Source organism: Enoplosus armatus, chromosome 11, assembly GCF_043641665.1.
Source record: "Enoplosus armatus isolate fEnoArm2 chromosome 11, fEnoArm2.hap1, whole genome shotgun sequence".
Lineage (NCBI taxonomy): Eukaryota > Metazoa > Chordata > Actinopteri > Centrarchiformes > Enoplosidae > Enoplosus > Enoplosus armatus.
In genome coordinates, this window is record NC_092190.1 from 24,236,720 (window position 1) to 24,261,009 (window position 24,290).

General features: G+C 43.5%; 1 protein-coding gene across 27 annotated transcripts in view; it reads right to left on the bottom strand.

The window, feature by feature from the left end:
• Nucleotides 1-363: 363 nt before the first annotated feature.
• Nucleotides 364-24,290, bottom strand: part of LOC139292294 (abl interactor 2-like) — a 27,543-nt gene continuing 3,616 nt past the window's right edge. Inside the window, exons 2-12 of one of the 27 annotated variants that reach the window (XM_070914573.1) lie at nt 18,337-18,504; nt 15,957-16,133; nt 15,328-15,345; nt 14,524-14,627; nt 8,950-9,102; nt 7,115-7,239; nt 6,351-6,692; nt 5,062-5,226; nt 4,826-4,906; nt 4,290-4,472; nt 364-539 (exon numbers count right to left, since the gene is read on the bottom strand). In XM_070914573.1, coding sequence (XP_070770674.1) covers nt 364-539; nt 4,290-4,472; nt 4,826-4,906; nt 5,062-5,226; nt 6,351-6,692; nt 7,115-7,239; nt 8,950-9,102; nt 14,524-14,627; nt 15,328-15,345; nt 15,957-16,133; nt 18,337-18,504 — 1,692 coding nt within the window. The other 26 variants (XM_070914577.1, XM_070914576.1, XM_070914591.1 and 23 more) reach the window with 26 other exon arrangements.

Consider the following 24,290-nt stretch of genomic DNA (forward strand, 5'->3'; position numbering starts at 1 on the left):
CATTTTAAAAACGCATCTTTACTGTAAAAGAACAGAAACGTTCACACATCTGGAGGTCTGAAGTGCCTCCCAGTCCTTATTTCAGAACATAATCTGAACCAGCACAGATCCCCTAAATGCAAAGCCTTCTGGGTAGAAAGAGACAGATGGCTGGTGCTCACACTCACAGTGAACAATAATAATCAGTGAACTATGATTTCTGTTCGCCCTGATCAGCTTGTGATTGGTTAGTGTGAATCTAAAGGAACCTCTTCTCCCTCCAGGTTCAGGTGTGATCGAGCCCACGCAGCGAGACAACACATGTCCAGAGACAACGAGGAGCGACTGAACAAACAGGAAATAAAAACTCCTTCTTCTCTTTCCTCAGTCGGCGTAGTGCATGATGGACTCCACGTAGTTTCCAGGGAAGAGGCCGGTGGTGGCGTTCATCACCCCTTCATACCACCCGTCCTCGTTCTTCTTGATGACGTAGATGATGGCTCCTTCCTGGAACGACAGCTCGTCCTCCTTGTCGGCCGCGTAGTCGTAGATGGCCACCACTGGAGGGCGACAGACACACCAAAACATTATCACTAATAATCATCAGCATGTTGTGAAGGTAGAAACACAATGATCGACATGTTCGGCCCGTTCAGTCACAGCAGGAGCCCACAGTGTTCGTGATATTAGTACAGCCAAATATTACTACAGCCAAATATTACTACAGCCAAATATTAAATATTACTACAGCCAAATATTACTACAGCCAAACATTAGCACAGCCAAATATTACTGCAGCCAAATATTAAATATTACTACAGCCAAATATTACTACAGCCAAACATTAGCACAGCCAAATATTACTACAGCCAAATATTAAATATTACTACAGCCAAACATTACTACAGCCAAATATTAAATATTACTACAGCCAAATATTACTACAGACAAATATTAAATATTACTACAGCCAAATATTACTACAGCCAAATATTACTACAGCCAAACATTAGCACAGCCAAATATTACTACAGCCAAATATTAGCACAACCAAATATTACTACAGCCAAACATTAGCACAGCCAAATATTACTACAGCCAAATATTAGCACAGCCAAATATTACTACAGCCAAATATTACTACAGCTAAATATTAACACAGCCAAATATTACTACAGCCAAATATTACTACAGCCAAACATTAGCACAGCCAAATATTACTACAGCCAAATATTAGCACAGCCAAATATTAAATATTACTGCAGCCAAATATTACTACAGCCAAATATTAAATATTACTACAGCCAAATATTACTACAGCCAAACATTAGCACAGCCAAATATTACTACAGCCAAATATTAAATATTACTACAGCCAAATATTACTACAGCCAAACATTAGCACAGCCAAATATTACTACAGCCAAATATTACTACAGCCAAACATTAGCACAGCCAAATATTACTACAGCCAAATATTACTACAGCTAAATATTAAATATTACTACAGCCAAATATTACTACAGACAAATATTAGCACAGCCAAATATTACTACAGCCAAACATTACTACAGCCAAATATTACTACAGCCAAATATTAAATATTACTAGAGCCAAATATTAGCGCAGCCAAATATTACTACAGCCAAATATTAGCACAGCCAAATATTACTACAGCCAAATATTACTACAGCCAAATATTAACAAAGCCAAATATTAAATATTACTACAGCCAAATATTACTACAGCCAAATATTAAATATTACTACAGACAAATATTACTACAGACAAATATTAAATATTACTACAGCCAAACATTACTACAGCCAAATATTAGCACAGCCAAATATTACTACAGCCAAATATTACTACAGCTAAATATTAAATATTACTACAGCCAAATATTACTACAGCCAAATATTAGCACAGCCAAATATTACTACAGCCAAATATTACTACAGCTAAATATTAAATATTACTACAGCCAAATATTACTACAGCCAAACATTAGTACAGCCAAATATTACTACAGCCAAATATTACTACAGCTAAATATTAAATATTACTACAGCCAAATATTACTACAGCCAAACATTAGCACAGCCAAATATTACTACAGCCAAATATTACTACAGCTAAATATTAAATATTACTACAGCCAAATATTACTACAGCCAAATATTACTACAGCCAAACATTAGTACAGCCAAATATTACTACAGCCAAATATTACTACAGCCAAATATTAGCACAGCCAAATATTACTACAGCCAAATATTAAATATTACTACAGCCAAATATTACTACAGCCAAACATTAGTACAGCCAAATATTACTACAGACAAATATTACTACAGCCAAATATTACTACAGCCAAATATTAAATATTACTACAGCCAAACATTACTACAGCCAAATATTACTACAGCCAAATATTAAATATTACTACAGCCAAATATTACTACAGCCAAATATTAAATATTACTACAGCCAAATATTACTACAGACAAATATTACTACAGCCAAACATTAGCACAGCCAAATATTACTACAGCCAAATATTACTACAGCCAAATATTAGCACAGCCAAATATTAGCACAGCCAAATATTACTACAGCAAAATATTACTACAGCCAAATATTACTACAGCCAAATATTAGCACAGCCAAATATTAGCACAGCCAAATATTACTACAGCCAAATATTACTACAGCCAAATATTAGTACAGCCAAATATTACTACAGCCAAATATTACTACAGCCAAATATTAGCACAGCCAAATATTACTACAGCCAAATATTACCACAGCCAAATATTAGTACAGCCAAATATTACTACAGCCAAATATTACTACAGCCAAACATTACTATAGCCAAATATTACTACAGCCAAATATTAGCACAGCCAAATATTACTACAGCCAAATATTACTACAGCCAAATATTAGCACAGCCAAATATTACTACAGCCAAATATTAGCACAGCCAAATATTACTACAGCCAAATATTAGCACAGCCAAATATTACTACAGCCAAATATTAGCGCAGAAAAATTAATCTGAATGTCTGAGCAACGTATGTGGTTCTAGAGTCTATTAGTGCTGTAGTATTAGTGTGTAGTATTAGTCCTGCAGTGTTAGTGTGTAGTATTAGTCCTGCATTAGTCCTGCAGTATTAGTGTGTAGTATTAGTGTGTAGTATTAGTGTGTAGTATTAGTCCTGCATTAGTCCTGCAGTATTAGTGTGCAGTATTAGTGTGTAGTATTAGTCCTGCAGTATTAGTGTGTAGTATTAGCGCTGTAGTATTAGTGCTGCAGTATTAGTGTGTAGTATTAGTCCTGCAGTGTTAGTGTGTAGTATTAGTGTGTAGTATTAGTCCTGCAGTATTAGTGTGTAGTATTAGTCCTGCAGTATTAATGCTGCAGTATTAGTGTGCAGTATTAGTGTGTAGTATTAGTCCTGCAGTATTAATGCTGCAGTATTAGTCCTGCAGTATTAGTGTGTAGTATTAGTCCTGCGGTAATAGTGTATAGTATTAGTCCTGCAGTATTAGTGTGTAGTATTAGTCCTGTAGTATTAATGCTGTAGTATTAGTCCTGCAGTATTAGTGTATAGTATTAGTCCTGTAGTATTAGTCCTGCAGTATTAGTGTGTAGTATTAGTGTGTAGTATTAGTCCTGCGGTAATAGTGTATAGTATTAGTCCTGCAGTATTAATGCTGCAGTATTAGTCCTGCGGTAATAGTGTATAGTATTAGTCCTGCAGTATTAGTGTGTAGTATTAGTGTGTAGTATTAGTGTGTAGTATTAGTCCTGTAGTATTAATGCTGCAGTATTAGTCCTGCAGTATTAGTGTGTAGTATTAGTCCTGCAGTATTAATGCTGCAGTATTAGTCCTGCAGTAATAGTGTATAGTATTAGTCCTGCAGTATTAGTGTGTAGTATTAGTGTGTAGTATTAGTCCTGCAGTAATAGTGTATAGTATTAGTCCTGCAGTATTAGTGTGTAGTATTAGTGTGTAGTATTAGTGTTTAGTATTAGTCCTGCAGTATTAGTGTGTAGTATTAGTCCTACAGTATTAATGCTGCAGTATTAGTCCTGCAGTAATAGTGTATAGTATTAGTCCTGCAGTATTAGTGTGTAGTATTAGAGTTTAGTATTAGTCCTGCAGTATTAGTGTGTAGTATTAGTCCTGCAGTATTAGTGTGTAGTATTAGTCCTGCAGTATTAGTGTGTAGTATTAGTGTGTAGTGTTGCAGTCGACTGTCATGACACAGCTTTGTGACTCCTGTGTGTTCCTGGAGCGTACCTTTCTCCAGGTAGGTCCTGGGGGCCCACGGTGGGTCTTCTTCGGCGTACGGGTCGTTGTACTCCACTACTGCCGAGTCCTCCTCTTCGTGTCCATCCTCCAGTGGCTGAGGAGTGGGCGGGGGCTCCTCTGGGCCCGATTGAGTCTCGGCAGCCGGGTGAGGGGGAGGAGGGGCGTCTGAGACTGGAGATGGGGTGGGTGTGAAAATGTGAGTTGTGCTCCTTGTTCCGTTTTTGTTTTTACTGGATTCATTCAATGTGTGCCGTGCATGTTGTTAAATGAACCGAACCACAGGTTTGAACCTAAGTTAAGGTCCAGTTCCACAACGTGGGTCACATCTAAATCCTCCTACAGCAATTTAACAAAATAAAACACCAAGAAGACACGGCAGAATGAGGAGAATCACATGAAGCCAGTCGCAGCTGTCTGACCTCTGAAGTCGGTGTTTTACAGACTCATATTCACAACAAGACTGACGTCAGGAAACATTTGTGTGGTGCAAGATTAAAAAGATGAACAAAAACATTCAGACTTACTGGACTCCTGAACTCGAGCGACGAAACCCATCAGAGGAAGCTGAGGAGTGAACTGGAGGAGGGAGGGGGGCGGGGGGGAGGCTGCCAACACCAGAGTTAACATATTAATATCAACATATGGAGCTTTTTGCTCACTAATAATCAGAATAAATGAGATGAAAATGTGTCTTGTACTCTTCAGCCAGTATGAGCTTCATCACACTGGTTTCACTGCAGGGTCCTGTTGGTTTGCATACCTGGGCTTTGGTTGTAATAGGGACCACCGTTGACCTGGTTCTGTATTACGATTGGCTGACCGTTCACAGAGGGGGGGCGGCGGTACGGCAGTGACCCCCCCACCTGTGGAGCCTGCTGTCGAGGCTGAGGCCGGTTCATACTGTAGAACTGAGGGACGAAAGGACCTGAAACGGCAGAGGGGGTCCGGGTTAGACAGAGGACAGGTAACCGAACTGGCTCCTTTTGAAACCCAACAATGAGGCTGTTTGACCAGTCAACATGTTGGTGCAACTCCTACACTGGAAATACACTAACTGGTTTCAGTTTGATTCAACAGGTTTTCATTTCAGGCCTCAAGGTGATAAAAACTACCAAATCTAAAAGGACGTGTTCCACACAGGCTGGGTGCCCTGTATCACCTCAGTGCTGCAGAAGGAGAGCAGCGTCCATCGAGAGATCAACATGACGGGGCATTAAAACAGCTGCATGTTCTGTGAGCTGAAGGAGGCTGCCATGCTTCTGCCTGCGCAGCTCCTAAAAATAAAAGCAGACCTCATGTCTTTTATTACATCTGAATCCAGTGTTGAAGAACTTCTGATCTTTCTAGGTTTTGCTTCCAACATTTGAATGTATAAATTATAAATAACATAACTGAGATGATCTGAGATCAGAAACTTCAATGGTTTCCACCTGAAGCTACACACTGAAACAACAGCTGCAGCCTGCCGACTCTTTAGTTATTGATCTGATAGGAATGAAAGTTTACGTGGGAGGATCTGTTGATCGCTTCACTCGATAAGAGTCTCCACTGTGTCACAGAGTGGAGCGTCTTTCTCTCACAAACTATCTTTGTCTGCGACCTGCAGAGAACACGTTGCCAAGACAACAGCAGAAAGTTTATTTACAGCTGATACAATCTGACCGAACATGAGAAGCTGCTTCCTGGAACAGACTCAGAACCAGAGCTGAGCCATTAGTGGATAATCGATAATCGATCATCATCGATTCATCGTTTCGGTCTGTTGAACGTTATCTGGGTGCAGCGTCTCCAGCGTGATGATTTTCAAGGTTCAAGGTTCATTAATTAGTCATTCTACAACACAGAGCTGCACAGTGGAATTAGAGTAACATCGTGTGTCGCTGAACAATAACTAATTATTGATCATTACAAATGAAGCTTAAGTTGCAGATCAGATCAGCAGCTGTCAAACCTCATTATGACAACAGCTTCTGGAGGAACAAAATGGAGAATGGAGGAGCAGGACTGGGCGAGGCTGGCGATGGAGGTGGTGTCGTTGGAGAAACTCACCTTCGGCAGGTGATGAGGAGGAGGAGGAAGAGGAGAGTGGAGGAGGTGGGGCAGGAGGAAGGAGAGGAGACAGTTCTTCAGGCAAAATGAGCGGCTGGACCTCGGACGTGCAGGGGGCGGGGTTAGAGGGCGGGGAGGTGTTGGCGGGTGCGTCTGATTGCGAGTTTGGTTGAGGAGATGAGTCAGCGTGTTGTGAAGGTGAGTTTGGTGGCAACGCTGCGTTGGGTTGTGTTAAGGTTGTGGTGGAGGAAGAGGAGGAGAAGGAGGAAGGAGTCGGGGAGGGGGAGGGGGAGGAGTTAGGAGCAGTGGAGGAGGAGCTAGCTGGTCCTGCAGTCGGGGAAACTTCAAGAAGGAGGAAAGCAAAGAAGGAAGGAAGAAAAGGAAGGTTCAAGGAGGGAGTGAAGAAACCGCAGCGCAACTGTAAATATCTCAAGATAAAGATATCCAAACATCCGAAAAATAAGATGTTTATGTGGTTTAATAAAACATTATTGCTGCTAAATTTAAAAATGAAGATAACTAGTATTAATATGACATGTCTGGACAGGTGAGAACACATAAGAATGGAAGAAAAGAGGAAAAAAGAAAGTGACTGAGGGAAGGAATAAAGGGAATAAACAACCAAACACAAAGCTCCAGTAACAGTAACAGGTCAGCAGTATCACAGTCCTACACAACGTCCCATGAACTCAACAAGAACTGAGGGACAGGACAAGTGTGTGTGTGTGTGTGTGTGTGTGTGTGTGTGTGTGTGAGTAGGTTACCTGGGAAGGTGGAGGGCGGGGAGGGCGTTGGCACGGCGATGGGAACGCCCACACAGCCGCTGCCACTGTTCTCCCTGCTGCTGCTCCGACTGCTGCTGCTGGGATGGCTGCCCCCACTGCTACCACTGCACACACACACACACACACACACACAGAGCAGGATAATCAGGATAATCAATGTACTGTAGCAGACACAAGTGATCAGGTCTATTTGTTTTTCAGAAAGTCAAACTGATGAAGACAAAATAAGAAGTAACAGACAGGAAGTCCGCCGCCTGCAGAGAAACAGCAAACAAACAGCAACAAATCTGATTGGCTAAAGGCTCCAGACCAGGACAGACAAAGGTGGTGATTGGATGGGAAATATTCTAGAACTGTGTGTAGCAGAGCTGTGATTGGACAGCAGAGATGATCACACATTTGTTCAGTGATTCAAATAGTAAACAAATAAATAAATAATAAAACCGATTTTTTTGATTTTTAAATTGTTGAAATGAAGTAAAATGTGAAAACTGCAGTACATGTACCACATCATTTACTACCAGTTATTTAAAAGCCTAACCCTAAATCATTTCCCAGACTAACAGAAAAACACTTTGAGTGAACTTTTCCCATCCAGAGCACCAACGAGTTACAGCAACAGAGAGGAAATGAAGCTACAGACTGGAAGTGAATGAATCAATGAATGAGGAGAAAAGTTAGTTAGCTGATGCTGTGAGGATGAAAGCAAACGTTAGACTTCAGTCAGCAGTGATGCTGCAACACGACAACAAGACGACTGCTCTGCTGAGACATCAGGACATTTGGTTTCAGGTTTCTGGTCTGGATTCCCAAACTTTTCCTCAACACAGACCCCGAAAAGATGCTCCAGAGGACATTTTGGAAATATTATATAAAGCAAGATGATGCTCTGGAAAACTAACAATAACTAACTAACATTGGTTACACTTTACTACATAATGTTTTTAACCATTAATGATCAAATATTCATGCACTAACCACGACATATTTTGTATTTCAAATCAACCAAAACTAAATGAACTCTCCGAGCAGAAACACTGGACAGCAGCAGCTTTCACACACTGAGAAGCTGAAGCAGAGAGAAGTGTGATGAGGTTCAACAGCGAAGCCAGAAGAAAGGTGAGGACTCACATGCAAAGATTTTGGGGAATTATTACTTTTCTGTGTAGTTCACAGAGAAACACAGCTCAACAGCTTATCAGGGTTCATCTATACTACTATCTATACTTTAGATTAGATGAGAAGACTGATACCACCTGTACGCTAAATATGACGCTACAGTCAGCAGCTGGTTAGCTTAGCTTAGCATAAAGACTGGAAACAAGGGGAAGCAGCTAGCCTGGCTCTGTCCAAAGGTAACAGAAGTCAGGCTAGCTGTTTCCTCTGCTACCAGTCTTTATGCTAAGCTAGGCTAATGTCTCCTGCCTCCAGCTTCACATTTAAATGCAGACATGAGAGTGGCATCCAACACTTATTTTTTTCTCTTCATAACCCCCCCCCCCTTTGCCTTGCGATACAAACGAGGCTCAACTGACCCAAAATATTTGCTCATGTTGAGTCACTTTGCTGAAAGATTGAAAGCATGAACATGAAGCACGAAGGATGCGATAAGAGGATGCATCTCTTCTTCAGCATTAGTAGTTAGTCATGTTACACTGAAGCGCTGCAGTCCCAAACTAGACGTATGGATGTGTTGAATATCTGCCTTTTTGTAAAAGCTCTACAGAGAGACAGATATCTTTTACACACGACATTCAACACGTGTTGTGTTCGAGGCCTCCCGATCTGCCATGTTTACACGCCGACCCGGCTACCTGTAGGTTCGGGGGCGATGGTTGAGGGTGGCGGTGCGGGCCGGACTGGGAAACTGTCCGACGGCCGTATTGTTTCTGGTGGGGCTGGAGACATAATCGTTGGGCACCACTGGGGGGCGCACTGGCTCCAGTGTCCTGTAGGGGGAGTTCTTCCTGCACATGCAAGAGGTAGGGAGGAGACAGCGTTAATGGGGAGGGGGTGGGGGAGGTTTACTTCTGATGACAAAGTCTGACACCATTGTCCTGTAGGGGGAGCACTTCCTGTGCAGGATGTCCAGCACGACCTGAGAGTCTGGAACAAAACATTCTCATTTCATGTTAAAGTAAATTCATTTACTCGATTAAAGCTGGCTTAAAGCTGGAGGAGGCAGTTTTCTGGAAGAACGGCACAGCTCTCCCCCCTCCGTTCCCCGCCTGCTCCTGCTGTATTTTCTATCATTGTATCAGACTATCTCCTTCTGAGCGGCCGTGCACGCACTTCTGCATTCGTAGAGGTCAATAGGAACAGCCAATAGGAACGCGCTCTCTCTGAAACGACCTGTGATTGGCCAAAATCTCTTTAAGATAGAGCCAAGAGGAGGAGCAGAAGTCTAGTTTCCTCTCAGACCACTTGAATTACAACATACTGAAAGCTTATTATGGATTTTTTGCCCAATTATGCCAAAATAAAACTGCCGACCGCAGCTTTAACGTTATTCTTTCTTTGTATTACGGAAATAAACTGACAATTCTTCTGTGCCTTTGTGAATCCAGTTTTCTTGTTATTGCACTCATTAGTTTCTACAATATCTCTGGTCTTGTTTTCTGACTAATAATCATTCCTTTGTTTTGTTTTATGCAGAATGGTTTTCAGTTTCACAGCAAAAATGCCAAAAAAACAACTTGTGTCTTTAACCTGAAGTGCAGGAATGTTTAGCAGAGCTGTGAGACTACATGCACACTGAGGGCAGAAGATGTTTCAATCCCTTATTAGATCCGAACTTTAATAACATTTAATGGAACATCTTAAGCCAGGCTATTTATTAACGTTAATGTGGGCAAAGAGCCACAGGAGGGCGCTGTAGCTCCAACCCAGAGAGCAGACAGCGAATTAACTGTCAGCTCGGTGAAGCCATAAATATAGTTATAATTAAATTAAACGTGGCATTACATAGTCATGGATTTCAAGGTAGCACAGTACATGAATATAGCATCATGATTGATATTAATTACACATTTCTTTTTGCTGTAAGAGAAACAGAAATCTGTTAAGGTCATGTTTAAAGGTCAGGATGTATTTTTAGAGAATATCAACTTCTCCAGCATCATAAAACTGTAGAGAAGAAGAGAATAAAAACACACACGAACCACACTGAAGACAAACAGCAGTCAGTCTGATACATTCAGGGTGAAGATTTCTCCAAAAATCAACACACGTCAGTTACTGCAGTACAAACAAACACAAGCATAACTCTGAAATATGATTTGAAAGCAAACACATCAGTTACACTTCACTAGAGTAAAATCAATATTTCAACAGCATAATGTGTGTACAGCTTGTGATAAATCATCTTACTTTCTGTAGTGTGTCACTAAAAAACAAGTCTGCAAACACAAAAATAGAATTACACAAGAACAGAACAGATAGAGAGCGTGAACATGATGTGTGAGTGTGTTTCTGGGGTGTTGTTGTTGGTGTGTGTGTGTGTATTGACAGAAGGATTGGCCTGTTGATTGCAGCATGATGCCAGCTCACTGCTGTGTGTTTGTGCCTCGTCTCTGCGTGCACATTGTGTTTGTGTGGGGACAGAAGGACAGACGGACGGACGGACTTGGCTTGTTGAACACAGCTTCGGATCCAACAAACTGCTTCTGTTCACTTCTTCCTACAAACTCACTTTCTGATCTTATTCTATACATGGGAGCCATTTTATTCTTTCATTCACTCATATCTTCAGGTCATGCGGTGCTTTGGTAACGATCCTGTTTATTAAGATTCATCGTACTGAATCAGCCGGCTGATCAGCAGGTGACACACAGGGAACAGGAAGGAACACACCAACAGGGGCCTAGGTGGTGCTAGACCAGCTGGCTCTGGCAGGTTGTGCTATCTGGCACACACACACACAATAACACATCGTAAGTGTTAAACTCCGAAATAAGCATATTCACAGAGTTAGATGAGCTGCCACTCTCAGGTCTGTATGGTTGATATGAAGCTACAGCCAGCAGGCAGTTAGCTTAGCATAAAGACTACAAATAGCTAGCCTAGCTCAGTCCAAAGTTTAAAAAAACACCTAGTTCTAACACTCACTATGACATCTTATTTCTCAACTGTTTAACCCGTAAAAATCATCTTGTTTAACAGTGCCTGGCCTGTATTTGAGCTTTATAACATTGATGTTGACATTTGTTAAGTCTCAACTTGTTGCTCTTAAACGCTGAATTAAACGAGATATAACGTGTTAATCAGTGAGCTTTAGAGGTGCTGGTAGGTGGATTTTGTTACCTTGAGACAGAGCCAAGCTAGCTGTTTCCCTCTGTTTCCTGTCTTTGTGCTAAGCTAACCGGCTGCTGGCTCCAGCTTCATATTTACGGTACAGACACGAGAGAGGTATCAATCTGAATATCTAACACAGAGGGAGAAGACTGAAGGACGAGAGGGAGAGAAGACTGAAGGACGAGAGGGAGAAGACTGAAGGACGAGAGGGAGAAGAGAGAAGGACGAGAGGGAGAGAAGACTGAAGGACGAGAGGGAGAGAAGACTGAAGGACGAGAGGGAGAGAAGACTGAAGGACGAGAGGGAGAAGACTGAAGGACGAGAGGGAGAAGAGAGAAGACTGAAGGACGAGAGGGAGAAGAGAGAAGGACGAGAGGGAGAAGACTGAAGGACGAGAGGGAGAGAAGACTGAAGGACGAGAGGGAGAAGAGAGAAGACTGAAGGACGAGAGGGAGAGAAGACTGAAGGACGAGAGGGAGAGAAGACTGAAGGACGAGAGGGAGAAGAGAGAAGGACGAGAGGGAGAGAAGACTGAAGGACGAGAGGGAGAAGAGAGAAGGACGAGAGGGAGAAGACTGAAGGACGAGAGGGAGAAGAGAGAAGACTGAAGGACGAGAGGGAGAGAAGACTGAAGGACGAGAGGGAGAGAAGACTGAAGGACGAGAGGGAGAAGAGAGAAGACTGAAGGACGAGAGGGAGAGAAGACTGAAGGACGAGAGGGAGAGAAGACTGAAGGACGAGAGGGAGAAGACTGAAGGACGAGAGGGAGAAGACTGAAGGACGAGAGGGAGAAGAGAGAAGGACGAGAGGGAGAGAAGACTGAAGGACGAGAGGGAGAAGAGAGAAGGACGAGAGGGAGAAGACTGAAGGACGAGAGGGAGAGAAGACTGAAGGACGAGAGGGAGAAGACTGAAGGACGAGAGGGAGAAGACTGAAGGACGAGAGGGAGAGAAGACTGAAGGACGAGAGGGAGAGAAGACTGAAGGACGAGAGGGAGAAGACTGAAGGACGAGAGGGAGAGAGGGAGAAGACTGAGGGACGAGAGGGAGAAGAGAGAAGGACGAGAGGGAGAAGAGAGAAGGACGAGAGGGAGAAGACTGAAGGACGAGAGGGAGAAGGCTGAAGGACGAGAGGGAGAAGACTGAAGGACGAGAGGGAGAGAAGACTGAAGGACGAGAGGGAGAAGAGAGAAGGACGAGAGGGAGAGAAGACTGAAGGACGAGAGGGAGAAGAGAGAAGGACGAGAGGGAGAAGACTGAAGGACGAGAGGGAGAGAAGACTGAAGGACGAGAGGGAGAAGACTGAAGGACGAGAGGGAGAAGACTGAAGGACGAGAGGGAGAGAAGACTGAAGGACGAGAGGGAGAAGACTGAAGGACGAGAGGGAGAGAAGACTGAAGGACGAGAGGGAGAAGACTGAGGGACGAGAGGGAGAGAAGACTGAAGGACGAGAGGGAGAAGACTGAGGGACGAGAGGGAGAGAAGACTGAAGGACGAGAGGGAGAAGACTGAGGGACGAGAGGGAGAGAAGACTGAAGGACGAGAGGGAGAAGACTGAAGGACGAGAGGGAGAGAAGACTGAAGGACGAGAGGGAGAAGACTGAGGGACGAGAGGGAGAGAAGACTGAAGGACGAGAGGGAGAAGACTGAGGGACGAGAGGGAGAGAAGACTGAAGGACGAGAGGGAGAAGACTGAGGGACGAGAGGGAGAGAAGACTGAAGGACGAGAGGGAGAAGACTGAGGGACGAGAGGGAGAAGAGAGAAGGACGAGAGGGAGAAGACTGAAGGACGAGAGGGAGAGAAGACTGAAGGACGAGAGGGAGAAGACTGAGGGACGAGAGGGAGAGAAGACTGAAGGACGAGAGGGAGAAGACTGAGGGACGAGAGGGAGAAGACTGAGGGACGAGAGGGAGAAGAGAGAAGGACGAGAGGGAGAAGACTGAAGGACGAGAGGGAGAAGACTGAGGGACGAGAGGGAGAAGAGAGAAGGACGAGAGGGAGAAGACTGAAGGACGAGAGGGAGTGAAGACTGAAGGACGAGAGGGAGAAGACTGAGGGACGAGAGGGAGAAGAGAGAAGGACGAGAGGGAGAAGACTGAAGGACGAGAGGGAGTGAAGACTGAAGGACGAGAGGGAGAAGACTGAAGGACGAGAGGGAGAGAAGACTGAAGGACGAGAGGGAGAAGACTGAAGGACGAGAGGGAGAGAAGACTGAAGGACGAGAGGGAGAGAAGACTGAAGGACGAGAGGGAGAAGAGAGAAGGACGAGAGGGAGAAGACTGAAGGACGAGAGGGAGAGAAGACTGAAGGACGAGAGGGAGAAGACTGAAGGACGAGAGGGAGAAGACTGAGGGACGAGAGGGAGAAGACTGAGGGACGAGAGGGAGAAGAGAGAAGGACGAGAGGGAGAAGACTGAGGGACGAGAGGGAGAGAAGACTGAAGGACGAGAGGGAGAAGAGAGAAGGACGAGAGGGAGAAGACTGAAGGACGAGAGGGAGAAGACTGAAGGACGAGAGGGAGAGAAGACTGAAGGACGAGAGGGAGAAGACTGAAGGACGAGAGGGAGAGAGGGAGCAAAAAGGAGATGAAGATCAGGAGGGAGCAGGAAGGAGACACAGCTGGGTGACCTAGATGTTTGAAGGGAGAGAACACAACAAGCTTTCACAGCACATGACGTTGTTCCTCTGAGCACTGCGTTCACTGCGTTCACTGTGTTCACTGCGTTCACTGCGTTCACTGTGTGTGTGTGATGTCACCCCCTCTGCCGGGTCTAATCTGTAATAAGCTCGCCGCAGGATCCTCCGTCCTCCCACAAGAGACAAACACACACACACACACACACACACACACCTTACTTCCACATCTGTGCTCCTGTGCAGGTGGACTCGTCTGCCCAATTCACATTTACATTCATAACACTGAATATAACACGGCACGTTATTCAGACGTCTCTCACACCTTAAAGACACAAACATATCAACACAGCAGAGAAAAGTAGATCCAAGAAGTACACAAAACGGTCAGAACACGAAAAGGGGGGGGGTTAATGTCAGAGTGGGAGTGTGTGAGTGTATATGTATAGACATGTACATACCCTAAGATGCCCTTGCCTGCCCTCGGTGGGCTGGGCGGTTTCTGGGTGGGGGGGTCGGTCCGGGACAGACCCCCTCCCGGTTTCGTGTTCTGCTGGCCGTTCACCTGCAGAAACGTCGTGAAATCAAAGGTGAGTCCTGAGGCTCGGTGTTTCATGAAGCCCCCAATGTGCAGAATGTCTTAACGTGCTCTTCTTTCAAACTACCTGCTTTAATTAGAAACGATAAAAACAGGACCACTGAGAGACCAATGGTGGCGTCTACGTGTGAGTAACCACACACACATCTAGTCACAGTGAATATGAGGCAGGCGGCTGCTGTCTGAGTTCGCCATCGTCGAGGCTCGCTCTGTGAACAACCACAGAAACCACACCAAACAAAAACTTTACAGGAGCTCATTTTACAGATATCTGAGCACCAGAAGTAAACACCTCTTCACCAGCAGTGAACAAACACACCAAACATGTTCACGTGCTGTATTACGCCACACGGTGAAGTTAGAGTAGGTGACTAGCCCTACCCCATCAACGTGTGGGGTGCGGTACAGGTGCGGTACAGGTGCGGTACAGGTATCGTACAGGTTGCTGGTAGGTTTGAATGTAACCTGTTGCTGTGACAGTGGATCACTGCTGCAGCCTGCCTCTGCAGCAGTGATCCACTGTCCACGCTGTCTGAAAGCACCCACAGGATTAGTCATTTCCTTTGTTTGTCACTGACGTTTCTTAAGGTACCTTTTTTTTCCTTCCTCAGTTACACATGACATGTATTGTCCTGGTATCATGTACAGGTGTGTTGTGCATCCTTACCTTGAACCTCAACAACCACTTAACACGTCAAAGAAAGCAATGGGAAGAGGAGAAAGAAGAGAGGAGAAAAGTTGTCTAGAGGTTAGTGTCAGTGAACAGCATCGTGCAAACACATCGTCAGCCATTAAAACACACGGCAGAAACAACAGCTACACGTAAAGATATGCAAATATGTAAAATATAAAGAGAGGCAGTCAGAGGGAAATGATGCGATACAGCTCTGACAGTGAGGACGTGAGTTACACTCAAATAAATCATACGATCAACAGATCATTATTGCAACATGTCGGCATTTAACACTACGAGAAAAGCATGCTCTACATATCTAGATCGTGTGTGGAGATCTGTGTTTACGGCTGCATTTCTGTCTTTTGCTTTCTCTTTGCTCTGTGTGCGCTACATGCCCCTCCCCCCACAGCAACATGTGTTTACTAAAGGTTGCAAAACATCCACCATCACTTCTGGTGTGTCGAGCTGACTGCCTGAACTCTAGTGTGTCTATATGGAAATATTTAGTGACAGCAGAGGCCTTTTGTTTTACTACTTAAAACATCTGTAATCTCCGTTTTCATCATGATCACATCATCATCATCATCATCATCATCATCATCGCTCGTTATTATTCCCACCTTGACTCCATGTCCAATGTCATCCAGCACATTGTAGTCGATGGGCTTCCTGATGTAGCGCACCGGCCTCTCCGGATTGGGCGGAGCAACAATTTTATGTGAGCGGGCCGTGTTCTTATTGGTGGTCAAGATGCCGATCTCCCGCCTCGCCACCTTCTCTTTGTGAATGTCAACGGTCTGAGAGGAGAAAGAGCGCATTTAAAATGATAACATGTGATTTCTCCAACCTGAAATCAAATTACTGTCACACTGTTTTGGTAAAACAAGAGTCTAAGGCTCTGTGAGGCTGTACTGAGACGCAGCTGTGAATGCTAACATGCTAATGTTTAGCAGGTATAATGTTTACAGTGTTCTCAGTTTAGCATGCTAACATTAGCTAGTTAGCAGTAAACACAGAGTCCAGCTGAGGCTGATGAACGTCATCAGTTCTGCAGGTATTTGGTCATAAACCAAAGTGTTGGACACATGAACATGTTGACCTGATGGTGGCGCTGATGAAGAGTCAGAGGATCACCAGAGTGACTACAGTTCATCCTGAGGGGACCATGAAGGTCTGAACCACATCTCATCACAGTCCATCCAGCAGCTGATGAGACGTTTCAGTCTACAGACAGACTGACCATCTTACAGATTCTAACTTCAACATTAACACGTGTTCCTTTGCTGGTTTGCTGACACAACCAGAACTTATATAATTGAAGACGGTAAGCTGTTCAGTGTGACGTCTCAAACTGTAGATTTCATTGAGCATTAAGACATTCTTGTGTCTTTGAGACAACAGTACAGTTGTAACAGACAGACACATTATTGATGACATTTGGTGCGAATGCTCTCTGTGTGAGTTATAACGGCTCCACAGCTCTGAGCCACACAGCTCTGATTCTCTCTTCTTCCTTTCTGATAAAAGCTTGTTGTTCCATTTAAGTCAACATTCGGCGTAACAGTGCTCTCTCACAGAAAGGACAGCTCTGATTACAAATATTGGGCGGCAGCTAACTACTATTTTAGTTATTGATTAATGTATTGCTTCTTATACGGATCTTATATTTTTATGTCTTATATTTTGTCTCATAGTGATGTCTGTCTTTGTCTGACAACCAGTCCAAAAAATCCAAAATGTATTCAATGTGAGAGCTAATCTTCGTGTTTCACACTGGTGCTCTGCTCTCACACTGTAGATACTTCTGTGGTAATGCACTTTAATATGGATGAAAACAAAAACAAGAGTTATTTACATTTTAAGTGAATGCAAACACAAGTGGGATGGGAAAGATCACAGTCAGCATCACGAGAGGACCACCGTTCTTATTCAGCTGTGAAGATAATTACATTAGATAGTAGTTTGTTATAATTAACAATCATTACACAGAGGAATTCTCACACTGGGTTTCAAAGTGAGACATTAAACATTTGAAGAAAGCAGAACACTTGTATTCACTTTCTCCAGACTGAACCTACTTGAGACCATGAATAAGACGCTATGTTTGATCATACAGATACATTTATGGAAGTGTGTCTGATTTCCTGCTCCTCTTACAGTATGAAATGTAAAATGGATTAAAACAGATCACTTCAGCGTGACTCTTCGTGAGAGGGAGCCTCACAGCACGAATCATTCGCCTACATAACAGATGTGACTGTCTCACTGAACAGAAAGCGGTAATTATGACGTGCAATCACATCCTGGCCTGACAATAACAGAGAGGAAAGCATCTCATTATTTCTGCATGCAGAGTATTCTGATTATACTGATTATTCAGAGGGCAGAGGAGGAGAAGGGACCCTCTGTACCACTGAAAACTACATTCTTATAAGCACACTGTAAAGGGACTGTGGAGGATTTCAGTCAAGACAAGACTTTCTCTTTCAGTGTATTCATCATCATTGCACCGTTTATCATCACATCTTTTGTTTTACTGATGAACTACTACATGACTCGAGGATGCACACAGCAGACAGTGATCTGTAACCTGGGTCAGGTGTTTACATGCCAGGATGTGACGTTAACGTGTGCAAACACAAACAGGAGCTCAGATTCACAGAAATGTCCAGTTTATCACTTTTATATCAAAATCACGATATGAAAAAGAGCAATTTTCAAACTGAAAGAGCTGATCTGCTATAAAGACAGCTGTCAGCAAATATACTCAGCTGTTTTTCTTTGGTCCAGACCAGGTTACTCGTCCCTGACAAGAAGCTAATTCTAGCAGGAACATCAGATACTGTTATTAACCAGATCCAAGACCTGATGCAAACACAGCTCACTTCAATCCCCCACAAAGAAAAGGGCTCAGGAGTTTGGAGAATTAGTTGTGCGGGCTTCCTAACAGAGATGAGAACCACTGTGATGGTACAGGGTTCTCTTGTTTTCCCTCCAGACCTGTGAAATGTGGTTGACGGAGCTCTCCATGCGGCGGATTTGCGAGGCCTGGATGTCCAACATCTGCAGCACGTTGTTGGCCAGCGTGTTGATGAGGTAGGCGACGCTGGCCAGAGACTGGGTGGTGTAGCTCTTCGTCTCCTCCAGCGCCTGCTGCTTGTCTGCTGACTGCAGGGAGAGAGGAGACAGAGGATTCAGGACAGCGGTCGCACAGGGCTGCCATTTTATTCTCATGTACGCTGAAGAAAACAGAGAAACATCAAACAGCGGTGGCAGAACACATCATCAACACAAGGGATGAGACTAAGTTCATATATTCTGTGGCAACATCATAATGAACAGATCGAGGGCTGACATGCTGCTTGCATTTTTCTTATTTTTGTTTTTTCACCATAACATGAGACATCAGGGGCTCCCCATTAGAGCTGCAACCATTACTCCATTAATCAATCGGAAGAAAGTGAGTTGCCAACTATTGGTCATAGATGAATCGATTAAGTCATTTTCCAGCTCCAGCTTCTTAAATGTGAGGATTTGCTGCTTTTCTTTGTCGCTTCTGACAGTAAATGAAGAGTCTTTGGGTTTTGGACGGTTGGTTGGACAAAATTTGAAGGCGTCACTTTGGGTTCTGGGAAATTGTGATGAGCATTGTTCACAATTATTTGACATTTTACAGACTCAGTGATTAATCAATGAATCGTGACAATAATCGTCAGATGAATCGATAATGAAAAGAATCGTTAGTCACAGCTCTACTTCCTATGAGCTCCTGGGAACAGGTGAGACGTTTGTCATTGCTTCTGTGTAGCTCTGTGATGTGAATGACTGTAATGCAGCACCAACAACTGTATTTTCTCTTCATTAAAGAATGACAGATTACATCAAATGATCCATCAACTACATTCATTAAAAGTACATGAAAAAACAAGAAATCTGTGACAAAAATCAAAGTATTAATACTTTATAGAACATGAGTGGAATATATTCAGGGTAGTGCAGACAAATGGACATCAACGTATTAACCCTAATTATATCAGAGATAATGAAGATGACAGACATCATGACATCAGTGAAAAGCTAATAGATACAGATACACAACAGTCAGTGTGTGTGTGTGTGTGTGTGTGTGTGTGTAATAGATGTGAGCAGGATGAAGTGTAGTAACGTCGACCTGTGATCGACCTCAGAAACACACACACACACACAAATGTCATATTCAGCATTTTATCAAGACGACAAACTGTGTGTGTGTGTGTGTGTGTGTGTATGTGTGTGTGTGTATGTTTGCATGACTGCATGTGTCAGTGTACATCAAAATGTGTGTAACCACGTGTGTGAGTACATTTATATATGTGTGTGCACGTGTATGCTGTATGTGTACATAATACAGAGAGACACACTGATGTTAGTGTGTGTGTGTGTGTGTGTGTGTGTGTGTGTGCTGAAGCATGATGTAGGTCAGTGCTAACTCATTCATGCCCGAGGTTGACAAGAAACACACTGACACCAATGTGTGTCTCTCTCTTTCACACACACACAAGTAGAAATAGCACAATCTAAAAATACTCCATTATACGTAAAAGTCCTGAATAAAAAAAAAAAGTACAGTATTAGTATAAGTATATACACTATAAGTATTATGAGCAAAATGTACTCGTTATGCAGAGTTGGATTATCATATTATTTTGTTTATCACTAATGAATACATGTCAGACTATATCTGTCAAATAAATGTAGTGCAGTAAAAAGCACAATATTTCCCTCCAACATAAAGCAATAAAGTAAAATACTCAATTCTGATTGGCCAGGAGGAGTTTGTTATTAACACGAATCCCTAATAACCCCAGCGGAGCGTCAGTGTCCTCACCTCCTGTAATGTGACGTTAAACTGAATATGTGGGCAGTCATCCAATCAAATCTAAGTACACACACAGATACATGTTAACCCTAACCCCCCCCCCCCCCCCCCCCAACAACCCCCTCACCCACGTGTTGGTCAGGAGAAATGAATGAATCAGAGCTCTCAAGCTCTCGCAGCCTGGGATCCAAACACACACCAGGGGTTAACTAGTCCCCCATCAGATGGGACGGATGTCTGTTAACACCGAGCTCCAGATAACTTGTTGGACATATGATGAATAAACATGAGATAAATAAATAAAATACTTCACCTTCATCTCAGAGAGCTAATTATTAACCTGACAGAAGTCTAGCGTGTGCATGCTGTACACGTCCAGGAGCTTTTTCATCCTGTCAACATAACAACATCAACGACTTCCACAAATATATCTGATGAATCTGTGAGTTTAGAATCGTAGACGATGAGGTGGTGGAATGTAACTAAGTACATTTACTCAAGTACTGTACTTAATGTAAGCACAGTTTTGAGGTGAGGTACTTTTTACTCCACTCCATTCATTTGACACAGATTCAGATTATTAACACAAAATCTAAATCAGCTAATAAATGATGATGTATTATTGCAGGTAAAATCAGCTCCACCGTCACCAGCTGCAACATTAGTGGTGCATCAATAATTATAATCCAGTTACATGATGAATCGTTTTCCTGAAATAAGCCATTCTGCATAATGAGTACTTTTGGTACTGTAACTATGTTCTGATGCTAATACGTAAGATTTAAATGCAGATCTGAGTGCTTCTTCTACCTCTAACGTGACATATTGATATATGATATATTTTTTAGTCTACTTTCTCTTCTCATTATCACCTTCTCTCTCTCTCTTCTTCTTCTATTCTATGTCACCTATTCTTCCCTCTCTTCATCACAACATCCTTATTATATCTCTTATTTTCTCTCTCTTTCCCATCAGCCATCTGATGTCCTGTTAGCAGTGACCTAGTTGGAGGGCTGCCTCCTCTGGCCTGAGGACTAGGCAGAGCAGCACACACACACACACACACACACTGCTGTTGCTGTTTTTTATTCATTTCCAGCTGAATGTATGAGGCTCATGTACATGAATCAGATCAGATCTACATGGAACCAAATGTACGCTCTGATTCCTCTGACCTCTTTTTAATGCAGACAGTCTACGAGTCACATCCCTGCTGTTATTTGTTTCTGAATTATAGTGCAAATACGAACAAGCTGACAACATCAACATGGAAGAGCTCACAACTGCCTTAAGGTGTGGCGGTATATTTTGCGAGGTAACTAGCATATTTTAACAATCACACTTGTTCCTGTTCTTGATTTATGGAACCATGCTGTCACAACTTCAGTCATATCAAATGTTAATCAAAATAATCATTTTCATTCAGGTCGAACTGAGAGTAAAATTTGTCTCATGCAAGAAGGACCGCTAACGCTAGCTAGCCCCCCCCCCCCCCCCCCCCCCTTCTATAATGGGGACAGAAGACATCAGTGAGTGTGCAGGAGCTGCAGGTGACTCAGCAGGAGTTGAAATAACATGAACATAAAATACTGTCAGTGGGAAACATTAGCCACTTGGAAAGGGAGCTAGTTAGCCTAGCTTGTTAGCTTCAACTTTCTAAGTGGAATAACGCTAATGTTACATAACCAACACTATGTGGGCTTGTTGAAAACGTTATCAACGTTCACAGGATACATGCTAAGTCATGCTAAGCTACAGTCGTAGTGCAACATGCATGGTACGGACAGTACGGCCGTCTGTTGCTGAGGGGAACGCCCACCCAGAGGCCCGAAGCTTAGCCGCTGTTTCCACAGATATGTCCAAAAGTGGTTTTATCTTCTTATGAAAAAGGATGCACAGTAGCTGCAGTATCATTGTAATTTATGTTTCCTTACACAAAAAGTGAGAATTCAATTTTCTGTTCGACTCAGACGCTGAACCACAACACAAACATTTCTGTCTCACCAATCATGGAACGTGTTAAGTCGAGGTCAACCAGGGTGGTGAATTAACACCAGCCACAGGTGTGTGGTGCGTTCACATGCCGGTGAGAATCTCTGACATCTGAGAGAGTTGCATTCATGGACCACAGTATGTTGTTGAAACCTCAAGCATAGATGGAAATTCAACCTTCACTTCCGTATCTATTCCCACAGCCGCCGGATACGGCTGAAAGCTTCGGGAATAGCCAAGAAGTGAACTAGGGATAACCCAATGCTTCAAAGCTTCTACCGTTGCCATGGTAATCAAATCAGTATCAGGGGAGACATCAGCCACTGTCTATTCCAGCCCCGCCTCCAGAGTCTCTAAAGTCAACCTGACGAGCGAGCGAGTGTTGATCACATGCAGCGTGCAGGGAGGGTCACCGCCCCGAGCTCGCAGGACCACAACTGTGCACGTGAAGCAGAAATGCTCCCTCGCGAGGATGCTTTCACTGTTCTGTGCACTCGAATCACGTGCATGCGCCTGGTTTTTATGTTTTATGTGTGCAGGTTTTGAGGCTAATTAAACAGCATAGCTATGGCTGTAATTTAGTCGATGTGAATTTTGCACATTTTGTGGATGTTTTCGTTTAAATAAAAAGGAAAATCCTCACATTTGGTGTCTGTCTCTCACACTGAGAGGAACAACCAGACCTGTGTGTGTGTGTGTGTGTGTGAGCATATCTACATCTGCACATTACAGCCATGTTGGCCTCGACTCGATGCATGGAAGTGTGTGATGGAGGGGAACCTGTGAGAGTGTGTTGGTACACCTCATAACTCTCCAGAAGTGCCATCCAACAAGATCCAGCTGAGAACCACTCCTCTAAAACACACACACACACTAACAGAGAGAGACGGCCACCAGCAGCCGACAGCCTGCTTTTACCTTACAAGGACAGGTTCCTCATACTGTGTGTGTGTGTGTGTGTGTGTGTGTGCCCCAGAAGCTGTTTAAACTTCTAACACAGATGAATTAATCTACATTTCATCAGATCATTACTACTTAATATAACAGCTAACCTTGCCGGTGAGCTGCTCTGCTGTTCTGTTGTGTTAGTCTTCTTTTACACATCATCACCTCTGCACTAGCCTCACATTCCCACTACTGCCTTTTTTACACTATAACGTATAACACATCTTGTACATGTGTGTATATGTACAGTTTGTACTGTCAAACGTCGACATCGCTCCGCAGGATACCATGTAAGACACGTTAGCTAGCCAGGCTAAATTAGCTTAGATCCAGAGGTACAATCCTTCTTATGCACACTTCTGTTCATCTCACCCTTTAGCACAAGCCTGATCTCATAAAGTACATACATCGTGGAGACTCCGCTGTGTTTATCACACTAACATCCTGCAGGTGGAACATGAGCCATACAGGTGTTATGTCAGGGATAATAGTCAACAAGTTGTATGGTCCACCCTGTGTTAGGTTACATCAGCTGGGGGCCACTGAGGAAGAGCTGGTAGACAGGAGAGGGCATGTCTCTCCACTTTGGTTTCAAAGATAGAAAAGCAGCAAATCCCCACATCTGAAAAGCTGCAATCAGAGAAGGATTGCTGTTTTTCCTTCATGAGTGACCCACGTCCTGAGCCCCTTCGGCAATTGATTTATTGATTCATTGACCAATCCGTTCTCTGGTTCTTGTTCAAAGGGAAATGTAGGAAATGACTGAATGCAGTAGATGTGATCTGCTTTGGCTAAATGACAACACTCCTGTTGCTAAATAACCACACTAAAACAAACTGAGAACATTGGAGAGGAGCTTTGCTGTAACTGTGACATGACGTCAGCCTGCACACGTGATCTGCTCAGGTTAGAAACTCTGATAACTAACCCGTCTTTCCAAACGCTCAGCTTGTTTCGCCCACGCAGGAGCTGTTCCTGGCACCAACACTGAAGGTGGAGGCTGGAAAACCAATCGCCATGGTTTCCAACCCAAAGCATACACACACACACACACCAGGTCCACGTCCAGCCTCCTGCAGCAGTACCATGTGTTTTCAATGAGCAGCAGGAGGTCGAGTTACATTACGACTACCTCTGCTGACAGCTAACTAGTACCAGC